At 53.7% G+C, this 16,505-nt stretch overlaps 1 protein-coding gene across 1 annotated transcript in view; it reads left to right on the forward strand.

Annotated features, from left to right (window-relative positions):
* The window catches only part of RPS6KA2 (ribosomal protein S6 kinase A2), a 160,867-nt gene extending 145,089 nt beyond the window's left edge, over nucleotides 1-15,778 (forward strand). The window contains exons 15-21 of the mRNA XM_082634373.1: nucleotides 738-827; nucleotides 2,591-2,749; nucleotides 4,473-4,634; nucleotides 7,180-7,256; nucleotides 8,499-8,616; nucleotides 11,909-12,046; nucleotides 12,691-15,778. Coding sequence (XP_082490499.1) covers nucleotides 738-827; nucleotides 2,591-2,749; nucleotides 4,473-4,634; nucleotides 7,180-7,256; nucleotides 8,499-8,616; nucleotides 11,909-12,046; nucleotides 12,691-12,816 — 870 coding nt within the window. The 3' untranslated portion in view covers nucleotides 12,817-15,778. The remainder of the gene's footprint in view (nucleotides 1-737; nucleotides 828-2,590; nucleotides 2,750-4,472; nucleotides 4,635-7,179; nucleotides 7,257-8,498; nucleotides 8,617-11,908; nucleotides 12,047-12,690) is intronic.
* Nucleotides 15,779-16,505: the final 727 nt, after the last annotated feature.

A 16,505-nucleotide genomic window follows, 5' to 3' on the forward strand; every position in this document is an offset into this window, starting at 1 on the left:
TGTAGCCTTCGCCTGAGTGGGGTCCCCTCCCCAGCCAGCTCCATCCCGGTAAGAAGCAGGAGCTGGGGCCCAGGAAGCTATCCTCAGAGGTTTTAGTCACTATCCACCAACAGGTGACCCCCTGTCTCTAGGTGGGCTTTCATTCATGACACCCTGTGATTGGAAGCCATCTGTTTTCATGGGGTAAGAGGATTTTATCTGCCACCCTAAGCCCTGGGCTACACGTGCCAGGAGGAGGAGACAGGAGCCAGAAGCAGCATCCGCATGTGTAAGTCACAGCGCAGTCTCAGCACGCACGCCGCCGCGGCGTCTCTTGGTGAGAACCACGCTGGGTCTCGCTTTGTTGCCGGCGTGTGACCACCAAACGGGGAGAGAGACGCACAGCAGCTGGAAGCCCGCTTTGGACGGAGCAGGGGGCACAGGCCGCCAGCCCAGAGCCTGCGCTGCGAGTGGCGGAAGAGCACCTTCTGTGTTCTCGGTGGGGCCTGTGTGAGCTCCCCAAACCCACCCTTCTCCATCCAGCCCCGTCATAGCTTAAAATTAGTGTCTGGAGGCAGGTGCTCTCTTTTTTTTTAATGTCAGTCTCTTCTGCTCATTGGGAAAGCAAGGATTGCCGTGAATTTCTAGGCAGTTGTGGGTTATCTTGGTTGAGCTTGAGCCAGAGGGGAGGAGGGGCAGAAAGGGTCCCAGCCGCAGGCGCCAGCTGGAAGCCTCACGTCCACCTCTGTTTGTTTCAGATCATCGATAAGAGTAAAAGGGACCCCTCGGAAGAGATTGAGATCCTCCTGCGGTACGGCCAGCACCCCAACATCATCACCCTCAAAGACGTAAGCGCCTTCGTGCAACAGTGGTGTCGCTCGCGCTTTGTGTCTCTCCGGCTGGCACCAGAGGCCACCGTTGACTTGGTGCACACTGGCTGCTCGGCTCACCAGCTGTTCCTGGCGCCCAGGAGCTCAGAGCCGGAGGGGGCTGCTGCCCAGACACCTCGGGGTCCCCCAGAAGCTGGGTAGCCCGACCTGCCGGGCCGCTTATTAGCCCCTATTGATGGCACCCCACTACTCCCAAATCACAGAATGCGCACGTGTGAAAGAGGAGAGAGAGCTGGTGTGGGTTCTCACCCAGGTGTGTTTCACCTCGCTGTCACGGAGAGCGTGGGGCCCGTGAGATGGGCTCCAGCTCTGAGACTCCAGATCCGGAGCCCCTCCCAGCTTCCTTCGCTTTCCCGACTGAGCGATCTGTGGCCCTCATCCCTGAAAGAGGGGAAGGGAGCAGGGACCAGTCATGCTGGAGCCAGTTGGATGCACCTGGCAGCATCCACAGGGGCCTAGGGCTGGGCCTCTGGGGTCAGGCAGGGGAGAGAGCCTCATCTTCCTCTCCAACTCCAGAGCGATCCCAGCATCGTGAACCCCAAACCTCAAAATACTGGGGCCACCTCAGTTTCCTTCGGGCCCCACAAATGCCTGGAGTAAGAGGCCTTGCAAATGCCAAGTCAATTCTGAGGAAAGCGTGGAACAGACCTTGTGTGAACAAAGCTTAAAGTGAAGCCCAGCCACATCCCTGTGGGTCACAGTCAGCCCCCCTGCACGAGATCAGTCCCCTCGCTGTTTCCTTTGTCGTGTGTTTGCGAAGACCCGCAAACAGAAATCAGCGAATTTGAAAACTCCCGAAGAGCTCTGGCTGGGTTTGGGATGAGTGATGTCACCCGGGCACATTCTGGAAAGCAGAGCATTTGATCATAAACTCAGAAATAAATACAACAAGATCAACTTCACATCCTTTATAGAGCTCCGTGCCAGCCAGATTGTCTTAGTGATTTGTTCTGAAATCATTGACTTGGAAGCTAGAAAGTCACTGTTTTTAGGTGCTTTGCTCCATTTCTCTCTGGTTCTTCTCAGCACTTGGGCGGCCCCTCTGCTGGGCCATTGGCCTGACGGAGACCCAGAGCTTGTTGGTTTGGTTTGTCTTTTAAGTTCAGGAGATTAACGCTAGTATGACTAAAACTCTCTTTATCTACTGCTTTTCTGAAATAAAAGCAGGTCAGCCCTCCTACCTTCTCTCCTCCCGGACTCCCAGGGCTTGTCCCACGCACAGGGTACAGCAGCGTAGAGGGCCCCCAGGGTCAGGCTCCCCACCAACCCCAGACCTGCTGGGTCCGGGCCGGCCTGTCACCCTGCTTGGTAAGGTTTGAAAAGCGCGGCCCTGGAGAACGCTGCCACCCGGGGCTGGGCCAGCGTCGCGTTGTCAGTCTCTGAACATCGCTCTCCTGGAGGCGGGGCAGTACCAGGGTTCACTGCAGCTAAATCCATCCATGCAGCTCTCAGCCCTGCTGAGCCATGCCCTGCCCAGCAGCAGGTCATTAAAGCTTTTTTTTCTCCCAATAAGAGCCTTGTCTGGCATGACTAGAAAATCCTCACTCATTTTCTACAGAAGTCTTGTGTCTGCTCCCAGGGGAGCACTGGGACTCCAGGCTCTATGCACTGCGGCGCCCCCTGCCCCTGCCGGGGTGGCCCCTCCTTCCCAGTGGCCAGCAGGCCCGCGAGGGTGACCGCGAGGTCCCTGAGGCCTGTGTGCTCTCCTGCCCCACCCCCAGGTCTACGACGACGGGAAGTTCGTGTACCTGGTGATGGAGCTGATGCGGGGCGGGGAGCTGCTGGACCGCATCCTGCGGCAGAGGTACTTCTCGGAGCGGGAGGCCAGCGACGTGCTGTGCACCGTCACCAAGACCATGGACTACCTCCACTCCCAGGGGGTAAGGCCACGCCCCCCGGGCAGCCCCGCGGGGAGGAGGACAGAGGGAGAGCGGGACCTGGGGGCGCTGGGAGTCCACGGGCTCAGGAGCTGGGAACTCGGGTGTCCTCGTCTTCCTTGTGAATCACAGCCGTCCCTCTTGGGTCTGAATGATTTTAGATACACACGCTGTGTGCCCAGGAGCTAGGTCAAGAAATTAAATTCACCGAGACCAGGTATAGCAAAAAAGTAGTTTGGGCTTGATAAAGGGAAACTTGGAATGTTCATCAGTTGCCCTATTTAGAATTGAATTCCTCCACCAGTGCCAAGGGATATGGTGACAAAATGACAGTGACCGCTGAGGGTTCCAGGTGCTGCTCTAAGCCCTTCGTCTGGGCAGTTCTAGACTCTGGATCACACCCATTTCACAGATGAGGAGACCAGAGCACAGAAGGGTTGGGTATCGCGCCCAGAGCTGCACACAGAACCGGGTTCTAACCCAGCACCATGCTTCTAGACCCCTTGCCCTCAGCCCCGGACCCCCACCTTCTCAGCACCTCCCAGGAAGCAGCAGTGCTTCCCTGGCCAGCCGTGCACGTGTGCCTGTCAGCTTTTAAAATGCAGCCCCGGGGCCTCCCTGGTGGCGCAGTGGTTGAGAGTCCGCCTGCCGATGCAGGGGATACGGGTTCGTGCCCCGGTCTGGGAGGATCCCATATGCCGCGGAGCGGCTGGGCCCGTGAGCCATGGCCGCTGGGCCTGCGCATCCGGAGCCTGTGCTCCGCAACGGGAGAGGCCACAACAGTGAGAGGCCCGCATACAGCAAAAAGGAAAAAAAAAAAAAAAAAAAAATGCAGCCCCGTCTGACCAGGACATTCCTCCAGGGCCGCACGATGGTCATTTCCCAGGACGGTCAGACTGTAGAAGCAGCCCTTCCGATGATGGTTTTGCAGATTGACTTTTGTTGCACGAGGTGGGGCAATAGACCTGGAACCGAAGTCTTTTGTTTCCCGGCCATCGGAGCCGCTGTAAGCCGGCTGCCGGCCGTGGCCCTTTAATCTCCCTTCTCTGTCCTCTCCCTGAGTATTAGCAGGACAATGAGACACGTGGGCCCCAAGCCACATGCAGGCACAACACATGTTCTTACAATCGGCCTCTGTCCCCTTCAGAAGAAACCGCTTTGTGCCCTAAATAGCTAAATAGCCGCTGTGCTCTGAGGTACCGCTGGCCCCATCCTTGGTGCTCAGAGCGCCCTGCGCCTCACTCCGCACAGATGCAGCTCTCGGGTTTCTGTCCACTGGCCGTGTGCACATGACAGAGGCTTCTTGTCTGCATCACCCGCTGGGGTGCCCGGCACCTGCCCGCTGGAACGTGGCATCACACAGCAGATGTTTATCTTTAGAAATCTTCCATCCATGTTACTGAGCTCACCACCAGTGTCTCCCTGTGTGATGGCCCCAGCGGGCCTCCCTGATCTTGGACACATGCTTACTTATTTATTCATCCAAATACTCACTCACCATCCAAGGGGCTTAGGCGGGGTCCTCGATTTTTGAGTGTCAGTGTGAGAGAAAGAGAGCGGGGAGGACCTACAGAGATTAGAGCATCCCAGCCGATTGCTTCCTGCCTCAGGACCTGCCCAGAATAAACAACTCCAAATAAGCCCTTATCTCCTGAGTGCATCCCCGCTTCTCTCTCCTGCTCCAGCCTGGGCCCCAGCTCAGGCGTAATTCCTCCTGCCTCTCCAGGTTGTTCACCGGGACCTGAAGCCGAGCAATATTCTGTATATGGACGAGTCTGGAAACCCCGAATCCATCCGAATCTGTGACTTCGGGTTTGCCAAGCAGCTGCGAGCCGAGAATGGGCTGCTGATGACCCCCTGCTACACAGCCAACTTCGTTGCCCCGGAGGTGAGAGGACCACTGAGCCAGCGGGGAGATGGCCCTTTCCTACTTTCAAAGTCACTGCACAGTTTGGTGTATTGGAGTCAGCAGTAATTCTAGAGGGTAGAAGTGAGAAGCTTCGGTCTTTTTTTGCTCAAACACAGTTATTTTATCATTTTATTTCCTATTCGTAAAATTTGTAAAGGTGAGGTTTGCATGTGGAATTGTCATTGTGCTCTAGACGACTTCGATCAAATCTGCCTGTCCGTTTGGAGTTACGGTGAGAACGGTTAGTCTCTCCTACAACCGGGAGGGGAGCCAGTGGGTCACCTGGGATCAGAAATCTACCCAGCAGCTGCACCAGGAGAGAGTGCATGTGCGTGGACTTACTTGGTGCCAGAGTTCTTGCTCCAGATTGTTTTCCAAAGCCCCAGAAGCGAGTCAGGTGCTATGCGACTGAACGTTAGGCTTCCGCCGAGACTTGTGGATGAGATGCACGTGAATCCTGAGGGCCCCTCCCTCCCGCTCCCTCTTCTCAGGGCATCAGAGGCCTCGGCGGCACATCTCGTATGTGCTGTGCCCTTTTCAGCCTCCTGGGGATCATTTCCGGTAGGTCCTGAAGTCACTGATGTGTTTGTGAAGACAAATCCACTTTCTTGCTTTTTAGAAAAGCAACCAAACCTGAGATGCTGGTGAGAGCAGGAGTGGAAACAGAAGAGGCTGACATTGCTGATGGGGGCGGGGGTGGGGGGCAGGGGGGAGGTCAGGAATGAAAACAGACATTAGGTTCTGCGTGGATCCTTCTGGTGGTTGGTGAAGCTGCTCCAGAGTGGCCCTGGTGGGTGCAGTGACAAGTACAGAAAGTCCTAAGAGAGAGGCATGCTGGCCCCTAGTGGCCAGTCTGTGAGCTGAGAGGTGACCCAGGTGGGGTCCACAAGGTGACCACGGCCAGTGGTCCACGAGGAAGATGTCCACATGCCTGCCAGGATACGGATGGATATGCAGCTGGGGCCATCATTAGGCTGTCCAGATGCTACCTGTAGCCCCTTTAAGAAAATCTGGTTCTATTTGAGCAATATTATTGCCTTATTTGATCACTACTAACGTTAATAGTATTAGTTTTAGTGACTAGAGACTACCTTACGTTGGTATATTACTTTACCATTTACTGAGCACTTTTACCAGTATTTTTTGCTTTTATCCTCCTATGCCACATGGAGTGGGCAGGGTAGATACTGTTAGCCACAAACACCTCACAGGTTCAAAAAAAAACAGACTCCATGTATTGAAGGGACTTTGAAGATCACTCAGCTAGTGAACATGGGCAAGGGCTTGAACACCGAATGCTTGGTGTGTTCACACGCCTCGGTGACCTGCCATGCTGCAGGCACCACGCCTGAGGTACAAAGATCCCGGCCCTTGTGTCTAAGGAAATTGAACACGGCTCTCCTGACTTCACGTTCAATGTCAGTCCAATAACCTGCAGTCACCCGGAGTGCCTGTGCTGCTTTCTTTATTGTTATTCAACTGTAAACGTATCAGAGGATTGCCCTCCCCTGAAGTGTGTAATCCTGGGACATGAACACTCTCCCGTGTTAACTAGTCCTCAGAAACTCAAACACAGAATTACCAGGTGGCCAAGCAACTCCACCTCTGGGTACAAACCCAGAAGAGTTGAAAGCAGAGGCAAGAACACATGTCTGTCCACCATGTTCACAGCAGCGAAAAGGTGGGAACAAGCCAAGTGTCCATCGATGGATGGGCGGTACAGTGGAATATTAGCCTTAAAAAAGAGGGAAATCCTGTCCTACGCCACGACATGGATGAACCTTGAGGACACTGTGTTGAGTGTGATATGCCAGGAAGAAAAGGACAATTATGTGATTCCTCTTACATGAGGGACATAGAGTTGGCAAATTCATAGAGACAGAAAGTTAAATGGTGGTTCCCAGGGGCTGGGGGGAGGGGAGGGGCAGTTGTTGTTTCATGGGGACAGAGCTTCAGTTTTGCAAAAGGAAAAGAGTTGTGTGGACGGGTGATGCTGACAGCTGCCCAGCAACATGAAGGTACCTAGTGTCACTCAACCGTATGCCTAAAAGCGGCAAAGATGGGAAATGTTATGTTTACCAGAGTAAAAAAAAATTCTTCTGTTTTGTTTTGGTTTTTGTTTGGTTTGGTTTTGGTTTTTGCCACACCGCACGGCTTGCAGGATCTCAGTTCCCCGACCAAGGATTGAACCTGGGCCACCGCAGTGAAAGCCCAGAATCCTAACCACTAGGCCACCAGGGAACTCCCAAAATTCTTATGCCTTAAAAATTAACTGTTTCCCTTTCAGTCTGTCGTGTACCTGGCAAGAGCCAGGGCTCCCTGTGTGCGCGGGTCTTTGGGGAATCCTACTGCATGGAATTAGGGTTGGCTTTGCGGCGATAAGCGACAGTCCCACTTAAGTCACCCCGCATCCGCAGCCATCCCCCCGACCCCCGCCGGGGTTATGGATCCATCACAGCAACATGCTGTGACCTTGAATTTTCCCTGCCAAGTGCTTATCCGGCGTCTGCTTTTCCCCTGGCAGGTCCTGAAGCGGCAAGGCTATGACGCGGCTTGTGACATCTGGAGTCTGGGGATCCTGCTGTACACCATGCTGGCGGGGTAACGCAAACCCTCACGTGGGTGTCGGCGCTCAGGGAACCCCTGCCGAGGCTGCTGGCCCTTGTGGGCCTGTCCCTGTGCACGGGTGTGGGCCCCTACCTACAGGCCTTGAGTTCAGTCTTCCGAGGCCCCTGCAGGACAACCAGAGAGCAAGGGCAGGAAGTCATGCCTTGTCGTTCAAGTGTGTCTCTGGAATTCGGGAACTGGGGCTCCACAGCTCAGCTCAGCTCATCAACAAAAACCCAAGCCTCTGACCGCGGGTCCACGTTCTCACCTCTGCACCACGCGTCCTCTGCAGAGGTCACAGCGTCTTTCCTCACCAACATCTTCTCGAGCCAGGAAGCAGCAGCGTCTCGAAGAGGCAGGCAGCCCAGGCTCCGGGTCATAGATTCACCCTCACTAGTTCTGCTCCCGGGTGAATCACAAGAGCGACTGAGAATGGCCTGCTTTGGGCGTGGCCTCAGTGAGGTGTTTCCTAGTCAGTCAGTGACTAGTGTCGCAGTGGAGCGGGGAGCCCCGGTGAGCCTGGGGCCGTGCCCTGAGGGCTGCAATAGCAGAGGAGGCCCTGCAGTTTCTCCCCAATGCCACACTTTGTGATTCTTCTGGTGCTTACTTTGTCAATACATAAACTAGGAGTACAAACCCTGCCACTGAAGGAAGTGCGTTAGGATTACATATAATTTCCTTTCTGGGGAGGCTACACTGACCCACCCTGGTTTATGTGAAGGGGTGACGATAAACATCTATCACACACTTACAGTAGGGCAAGAACCATTTGCATTTTGTGTGTGTTTGTGCGTACCGCTGCTGAAGACCCCTGCGAGTGTATTATTCTGCCCATTTTGCAATTGAGGTTCAAAAAATTCATTTGTCAGAGAAGCCAGAGTTGGTAATAGATCGACCATGGGTCTCTCAGACTTCAAATCCCAGGCTCCCATCCAGTATATACCACTCTGTCACCATGGAAACAGCATCACCAGGCAAACCACTGTACCACACTGTCACCAGGGAAGCCAGAAACGGTCCAGAAAGGCTCATCCTTGGGTCCACAGAACTTTCTTCACTGGCCGAGTAAGGAAAAGAGACACAGCAGTAAGAAATAAATTACACTTTACCATGAATCCTGGATTTGGGGCATGATGGGAAAGAAAAAATTATTCTTTTTACAACAAAGAGACAAAATGAACTTTATCTTAGATTATAAAATGGAAGCTCATTATCACAAATTCTCTCATCACACAGATTTACCCCTTTTGCAAACGGACCAGATGATACCCCTGAGGATATCTTGGCAAGGATTAGCAGCGGGAAGTACGCCCTTTCCGGGGGAAACTGGGATTCCATATCTGATGCGGCAAAGGTGAGGACATGGCCCAGTGCTCTTACTTCTTAGGTATGGACATTCTGCAGTCACCATTTTATCTTTGAGGAATACTAGAGGATACTTTTCGTGTAAATAATATAGATATATTATACTCATAGATTTTTTAAAGACACACAGCTAAAAAAAAAAGAAATTTTGCAAAAATATTTCATAGCACTTTTCACATTTTCTACAGTCTTGGTGTATTAGGGTTCTCCAGAGATACAGAACCAATAGGATGTGTTATGTATAGAGACAGAGACAGAGAGAGACTAAGACAGAGGATGAGAGATTTATTTTTATGGAATTGTGGAGGCAAGTCCAAAACCTATAGGGCAGGCCAGAAGCCTGGAGACTCAGGGAAGAGTAGATGTTGCAGCTCTAGTCCAAAGACCGTCTTCTGGCAGAATTCCCTTTTCCTCGGGGACTTCAGTCTTTTTTTCACTTAAGACCTTCAACGGATTGGATGAGGCCCACTCACATTATGGAGAAGTTGACAGACTTAATTGTTAATGTCACCTTCACAGAAACTTCTAGACCACTATTGGTTCTTTTTTTTGGGGGGGTGGGAGGGGTGGGTTGGCCTCACCACACGGCCTGTGAGATCTTACTTCCCCAACCAGGAATCGAACCTGCACCCTCGGCAGTGAAAGGGCAGAGTCCTAACCACTGGACCACCAGGGAGTTCTCTAGACGAGTGTTTTTTGTTTTTTTGTTTTTCTTTTTTTTCATTGATGTATAGTTCATTATGTAAGTTTCAGGTGTACAACATAGTGATTCACAAGTTTTAAAGATTGTACTCCATTTATAATTACTATAAAACAGACGGGTGTTTGACCAAACACTGGGTACCATGGCCTAACCAAGTTGACGCAGAAAATTAGCCATCACACTTTTAAGGATGTTGCAAAATGATTGCCCTGAGTGTTCACAGACTGATCAAGTAGAGCTCTGGTACAGGGGTGTATTTCTGTTATTAAAAAATACTTTGAACTGGGGCTTCTCTGCAGCTGCACCATTTGTGACCAGCCCTGTTTCTCTGTCCATCAGACTTGGAATTCCTCTCTAATCAAATAGTAAATTATAGTCCAACCACAGTAAGAAACAGCATCAACAGTCTATTTCCTGTGTTTCTATAAAATGACCAGAGGAGGAGAAATTCTGGGGTTCTGATTCCAACTCTGCCATTACCATCTCTGTGTGACCTCATACAGTGATGGTGGAGGAGATGATGGAGGTGATGAAGGTGGTGAAGAGGATGGTGGAGATGGCAGAGGAGATGATGGAGGAGATGGTGGATGTGGTGGTGAAGGTCATGGTGGAGATGATGGGAATGGTGAAGGTCATGGTGGAGGAAGTGGTGGAGGTGATGGTGAAGGTCATGGTGGAGGAGATGGTGGAAGTCATGGTGGAGGAAGTGGTGGAGGTGATGGTGAAGGTCATGGTGGAGGAAGTGGTGGAGATGATGGTGAAGGTCATGGTGGAGGAGATGGTGGAAGTCATGGTGGAGGAAGTGGTGGAGGTGATGGTGGAGGTAATGGCAGCTGGCATTTAGTGAGCACTTCCCCTGTGTCGCACCCTGACACCCGCATTTCTCCTTCCATCCACTCTGTTTTGAAAGGGTATGGGAATTGTCTTAGTTCCGGTTCCCACAGTAGAGCCACAGACCAGGACTTGGGTGCTGGTGGTTTCTTTGAGAGGTGATTTCAAGCAGGAGTGGGGGGCACGGAAAAGGTGGCAGGAAAGGAGTTCGTCAGGTACAGGACACGTTACCAAGGTCACAGCTGCAGGCAGAGGGCTTCGCTGCCTCCCAGGACGTTTTGCTGACCTCTTCCTGCTCCTTCCCTGCCATATCTTCCCCTCGCTCGTTCCCCTGTGCCTTTCCCCACTCTGTGCTCACCACACAACAAAACCTACAATCCTCCGAAAACAGGCAAAGCCTACGGATTTGTATGTTTTTATAATACTTTATCCGCCTCCTGCATGCACTGTATAAAAACACACTGCTTTACTTTTTTTTTTTTTTTTTTTGGCCTCGCCACGCAGCTTGTAGGATCTTAGTTCCCCAACCAGAGACTGAACCCCTGCCCTCGGCAGTGACAGTGTGGAATCCTAACCACTGCACCACCAGGGAATTCCTTACTGTGAGGTCTTGAGCAAGTCAATAAAGGTCTCCCTGCTTTCATTTTTCACACATGGAAATGGGGAGAACAGTCATTCCAGGAGATATTTGTTTCAAGAAGTTACCAAGATTAATGTTATCAAATGTTAAAAGGCATTGTATTTCTCTGTAGAAGAAGGATATTGTGTTAGTGTATAATATTTCTTTGTTGCGGTTGATGACCACAAATTCTGTTGAGTGATGGAACTTCACATTATACAGATACTCTAATTGATTTCATTTCATTTTGGAATGTGATGGGAACAATAAAAGAAGGAGAGGAGGCTAGTGGAAAAGCACGGCTTCTCGCTGAGGCTCTTCCTTGGGCACCTGGTGAACAACTATACACATCACGTCTTCACCTACAAGACGGGGATGTAATATTCACCCGCTTTCCCCCAAGGACAGCCCTGATGACTCACAAGGGCAGGTGCCTCAAGCGAGTGAAGACAGTCTCATGAATTCCATGCAGATGCAAATCACAATTCTAATTGTACGTGTGTGTACATGTAGGTACACACATTTGCATGTATTGCCACATGTAAATCTAAAGTGGAGCTCAGTCTTTAAACCCATTGTATGAGTTTTTGTTGCTATTACGTTACAATCAAATAAGAAAATCACCTCTATGGAACATGAGCCCCTTTGGACACAAGTAACGGCAACAGATTGTTAATTCCACAGTTGGTGATTATTTGTAGCAAATATTTGTGGATTTGAGGATAGTAATATTTATTATATGTGATAGAATGTAACCGAGGACATTGTTATGATTGGTTTATATCTGTGGGATAGTCATTATTTCAGCTTCTCCCTTTGGAAGATTATCGTTTTTACGCAAATAATATTTCAGTAACTTACACCCGCTATTGAACGTTTCCACATGTGATTTCTCTTCAGACATAAAATGTTTAATACTGTATAAACCTAGGGTGATCCACCAAGTTGACGATGGTTAAAGCTTTAAAAAAAAAATTCACATGTGTATAAACCTGGGGGTAAACGTTCGGCCCCAGGTGCGGAGCTTCACTCTCAGCACGGTGGTGAGGTCTCACCGTGAGGAGGAGGAAAGGACTTTTGCCGGGAAGCCTCTGAGGAGCAGCAGCGCTCACTCCCCTCCCCCCACAGGATGTCGTGTCCAAGATGCTCCACGTGGATCCTCACCAGCGCCTGACAGCAGTTCAAGTCCTCAAACACCCGTGGATTGTGAACAGAGAGTACCTGTCTCCAAACCAGCTCCGCAGACAAGACGTCCACTTGGTGAAGGTACCGACCGCGGGTCCCCACGGCAGAATGGTGGGGGCGGGGACTCCGGAGAGCTGCTCCGATACCTGCACGGCTAACCCCAGGGGTCACGGGGTGCCAGAAGGGAACCAGTAACAGGCCCAGATAGGCATCCCAGGTGTATTTACGGTTACTTGGTTCATCCCATACATGCAGTCACATGCCAGACTCTGAATAAGTGACAACTTCTGTTAACACAGAAGGGGTGGGCCCTTTTCTGGGAGGTGTGCAGCGGCTGGGGTTCTCCTGCTGGGAGCCACCCATTCAAGACCACCCGCGGGTTTAGAGCTGCTCCAGGAGGGGCCCAGTCACCCAGGTTGGTCCCGGATCCTCAAGATCGGCAGAGCTGGTGTGCCATTGCCAGGAGGGCACCCCAGGGACCCAGCAGCCGCAGGGCAGATTGGGGGCCGGGAGGACCTCACCCCGGGGCTCCCTGGGAGCCCAGTCACCGCACGGTTCACAGATGGGGTCAGGGGCGGGTGGACACGGCAATCAGAGCAACACCCTGATGATTGAGAGCCGGTGCTCCATGGTCCTGAAGGAAGGCCTCCTGTAGCCCAGGCTCGGCGAGGCCCAGGCCGGGTCGGGGGCCGGCACCGCGTCACCGCCGCTCCCTTGTGTTGCAGGGAGCAATGGCCGCCACCTACTTCGCCCTGAACAGAGCCCCCCAGGCCCCGCGGCTGGAGCCCGTGTTGTCCTCCAGCCTGGCCCAGCGCCGGGGCATGAAGAGACTCACGTCCACGCGGCTGTAGCCGAGCCCGGCGCCCGCTCATCCTGCACCTTCTTGGGCAGCCGGAGAGGATCCAGGCGGGTGGCCTCCCGACGCCTGGCTGCGCCCACCTTGCCACCTCCGCCCCCAGCCAACCAGACGGAGGCCTTCCTCCGCGGACCGCGCCGAGTGCCTGGAGGCTCCTCCAGCCTGTGGGGCTTGCACAGTCATGGCTTGTGTTTCCATGGAGACGTGTGTTTTCCAGTTTTAAAGTCAGTGACCTGGTCTGATTTCCGGCACACACAGCCCAGGTGTCACGGTGTGAAGGTGACAGTTAACGGCAGAGCCCTGGGGGCCCGGCTTCTGCGCCTCTGCCCACGGCTGAGTGACCGGTGGGCACAGGGCACCTAGGAGCAGACGCCTGGTCCCTCCAGATGATCCAAAGAGCCCTCGTCTCATTGCCCCCCACTTGGCACTGAGGCCCCCGTGTTCCCTCCTGTTGCAGATCTGATGGGGCGAGGCCACCCTGGCTCCAGGAGCAGCAACTTCGCCTCGGTGGCCACGTTTCACAAGAATCGCTCGCGTCCCCGGGAGGGAGCCAGCCCAACTTGTGCCCATGTTTTCGCGTTCTCCTGAGGACCGGGGGCTGCAGGAGCGGCTGCTTCACACTCCTGCCCCGGTTCCAGGGTCGCCGCGGCCGCCCCGAGCTTCCGAGAGGGGCTGGCTTTCCCCTTTCATGGAAACCCTGTGGCCCGTGGGAACCCTCAGTTGGGGTGCCTCCCGTCAGTCCCTTCTTGGCTTCCCTGGAGACCCCTGCCCCCCGCCCGGGGCCGGAGGAGAGCAGAGGCCGTGTTGCCGAGCGGGGGCGCCCACGGGGGCGCCCTGTGTGGAAGCTGTGCTTTTGTGTCGTGCTTTGTGTTTCTGTTGCACAGGTCTGTCCTCACCTGACATGTCAGGGATATTTAATGTGTCCCCCGGGGCGTGTGAACACAGGAGTGGGTGTGATGCAGGGCGAGCCACCGCCGGGGCCTGGAGGACAGAGGCCTGTGTCCTCCCAGCCGGCCCCAAACCAGGGGCCCACCAGCCGGCTGACCGGAGGGCCCTTGCCCACCGTGCTGTGACTGGCCGGCATTGCTGGGCACCCCCTGCCCTCGGGGGGAGGGGGAGCACCTGTTGGCCTCAGCCGGGTTTTCACCAAGAAGACGATTTTTGAAAGTCTCTCCATTTCAACTCACTCTGGTACCCAACTCAACCGACAAAAACAAAAACAATGCCGCCTTCTAAAAAATAGCTCCCTAGCTTGGTCTAATGGTTTTCAGACCTGAAAATATAAATGTATCGCAGAAGCTTTAATTACCCCATGAGCCTTTTTTTTTTTTTTTCCTCAGAACCACAAGGAATAAAAAGGTGGGGACTCATTCATGTACCTGTTTTCCCACAAAGCCCTCTTGGGCACTTCACATATTTCTCAATAGAAAGTGCTTTTTCCCAAGGCTCAAAAGATTTCCACCCACAATAGTTTTGTTTTAGGTCAGAACTATTTTGTCTGTTATTAGAAACTTAGGAAAACCTGGGTGGTCCCAGGTCACAGATTTTGCCCTCCCAGCAATCGACAGCGGTCCTTGTATCTTGTGTTTGCCGCACAGGCAACGGCTGGTCCATCAGCCGCCTGGGCCTCTGTCCTGGGCTTGGGGACCCCGGGACTCGCCCCTCAGCGGACCCCGCCCGTGGCAGGGCACCCCGGCTGTTCCCCACTCTCTGCTAAACCAACTCGAATGCCCTGAGATACCTCCAGGCCCTCGCCCTTGTGCAAACAAAGTGGTACTTGAAACCCTTCTGCAGAGAGGCAGCCTAGAGAAGCTGAGAGCCTGTGTTTAATTGAACTGGCTTAAGTCTCAAGTAGCCAGTGGCTGGGCTTCCTAACCGGCAGTCGGTATGTGAATGAAGGTGCCATCACCGCGTTATTCACCTGTACGGGGCACCTCCACCATTCACGCAAGGCCTTGCGGGATTTGCACACGTGGTGTGACAGCCCAGCAAGTTAACTGGCTGCCCTGCCCTCCTGTAGAGTCAGACCCCCTCTGGATCACCAAAACCACAGACTTGGTTGTGATAAACCCGAACCCGGGGTCTCAGGCCTTCGGCCCTGCCGGTCCCCCTCCGTGGTACCCACTGTAGTCCCATCCACCCCGGCGCCTGCCCACTTTAAGAGAAACACCTGGCGCCCCCCCAGAGGGAGAGCTTTGCCCGATGCTGTCCCCCACGTCACACTGGGCAAGAGTGAGATTTCGCTTGTTCCCCAGGGGCAGTCGGTCGTGATTTCAAACTTCCCGCGTGTGTGTGGCCGCACGGAAGGCTGTCAGGGCTCTGAGTGGTCACGGCTCCGACGCGAGCCAGTCCTGCTGGCTGACGTGACCCAGCGCCGCCTGGGGTGGTGACCTTGCTTCTCTGGGTGCCTCCAGCACAGGAGGGGTCCGATCTGCACTCGTTCTCTCCCATGTGGTTTGGTGGCCTCACCTCTCCAAGAGCCGTGGGATTCTAGAATGGAAAGGACACCGCAGGTCCTGAGTGATGAGGAGAAGCCACCCGCGGGCTCAGGGCGTCACCAGGAAGGGACCCGCCAGCTGCAGCCGAGCCCGCGCTCCCCCGAGGACACCGCCAGCACTTTGTGTCCCTGCCCGCGTCCGTGTTTACAGGGGACTCTCGTGTTCACGCTTTATATTTTATGTTGGAGATGGGCGGCCACTCTACGATATTTATTACGCTTTCCAGACTTTCTGAATAGATTTTTTTAATAAACATGGGTTTTATGAAGTGTAATATTTTTCTAGCATAACTGTGATATTGGACTTTCTATACCGTCACGAATAACAGCCTGCAGGTGAGCTTACCAGGCCCTCCCCCTCCCCTTGCACTTCCTTCCAGCTGCTCCCAGCCTCTGCCGCCACCAGCTGGCCTCTTCGTGGGGGCAGGCGGCACGGCCGTCCCCCACCCTGAGAGCTGTGCGTGCACGGGGGCACGCGTGCGTGCACGTGTGGGTGTGTAAATGCGTGCCCAAGTGTGTGATGCACGTGTGTGCGCACGCGTGTGTACGTGTACACGTGTGAGCACGTGTGTGCGCGTCCGCTCCCTGTGCAGCCCAGCAGGAGACGGGACGGTCATGTTGGTAGCGAAGCAGGTGGCCCGGTGGTCCGCTGGGCGCCATCCCCGCCGTCTCTCCCGGGTGTACCACCTGCCACCTCACGCCCATCTTTTCTTCGTACAGAAATAAAACAAGAAGCTACGCTGTCGGTCGTGAGCTCTGCAACCTAATTTCTTCTTCCCTCTTGGCCAGTTCCTAACCTGCGTGTGTCCGCCGGTGGGACCCCCCCCCACGCACACATCTCTGCCATCGTTTTGGGGCTGCTTCCCCAGCAGGTGCGGGACCATCCCGAGATCCTACAGCCTCACGGGACAGGTGGAGCGCTGAGTTTCAGGGCCAACAATAACGCCCAAGGAGATCTTTCTCCTGCTGCCCCAGAGCATGCTCAGAAAACGCCAACTGGAAGAGATTGAATTGGAGAAAACATCTCTTACATCCGATGTGTGTTATCTTCTCTTGCCACTGTGATAAATCCCCTTAACCTGGTGGTGCTGAGCAATTCGTTATGTGATAGTTCTGGAGGTCACAAGTCCGAGATGGGTCCCATGGGGTGAAATCAGGGTGTGGGCAGGGCTGCATTCCTTCTGGGG

The sequence above is a fragment of the Mesoplodon mirus genome (genome assembly GCF_964341445.2).
Source record: "Mesoplodon mirus genome assembly, chromosome: 10".
Taxonomy (NCBI): domain Eukaryota; kingdom Metazoa; phylum Chordata; class Mammalia; order Artiodactyla; family Ziphiidae; genus Mesoplodon; species Mesoplodon mirus.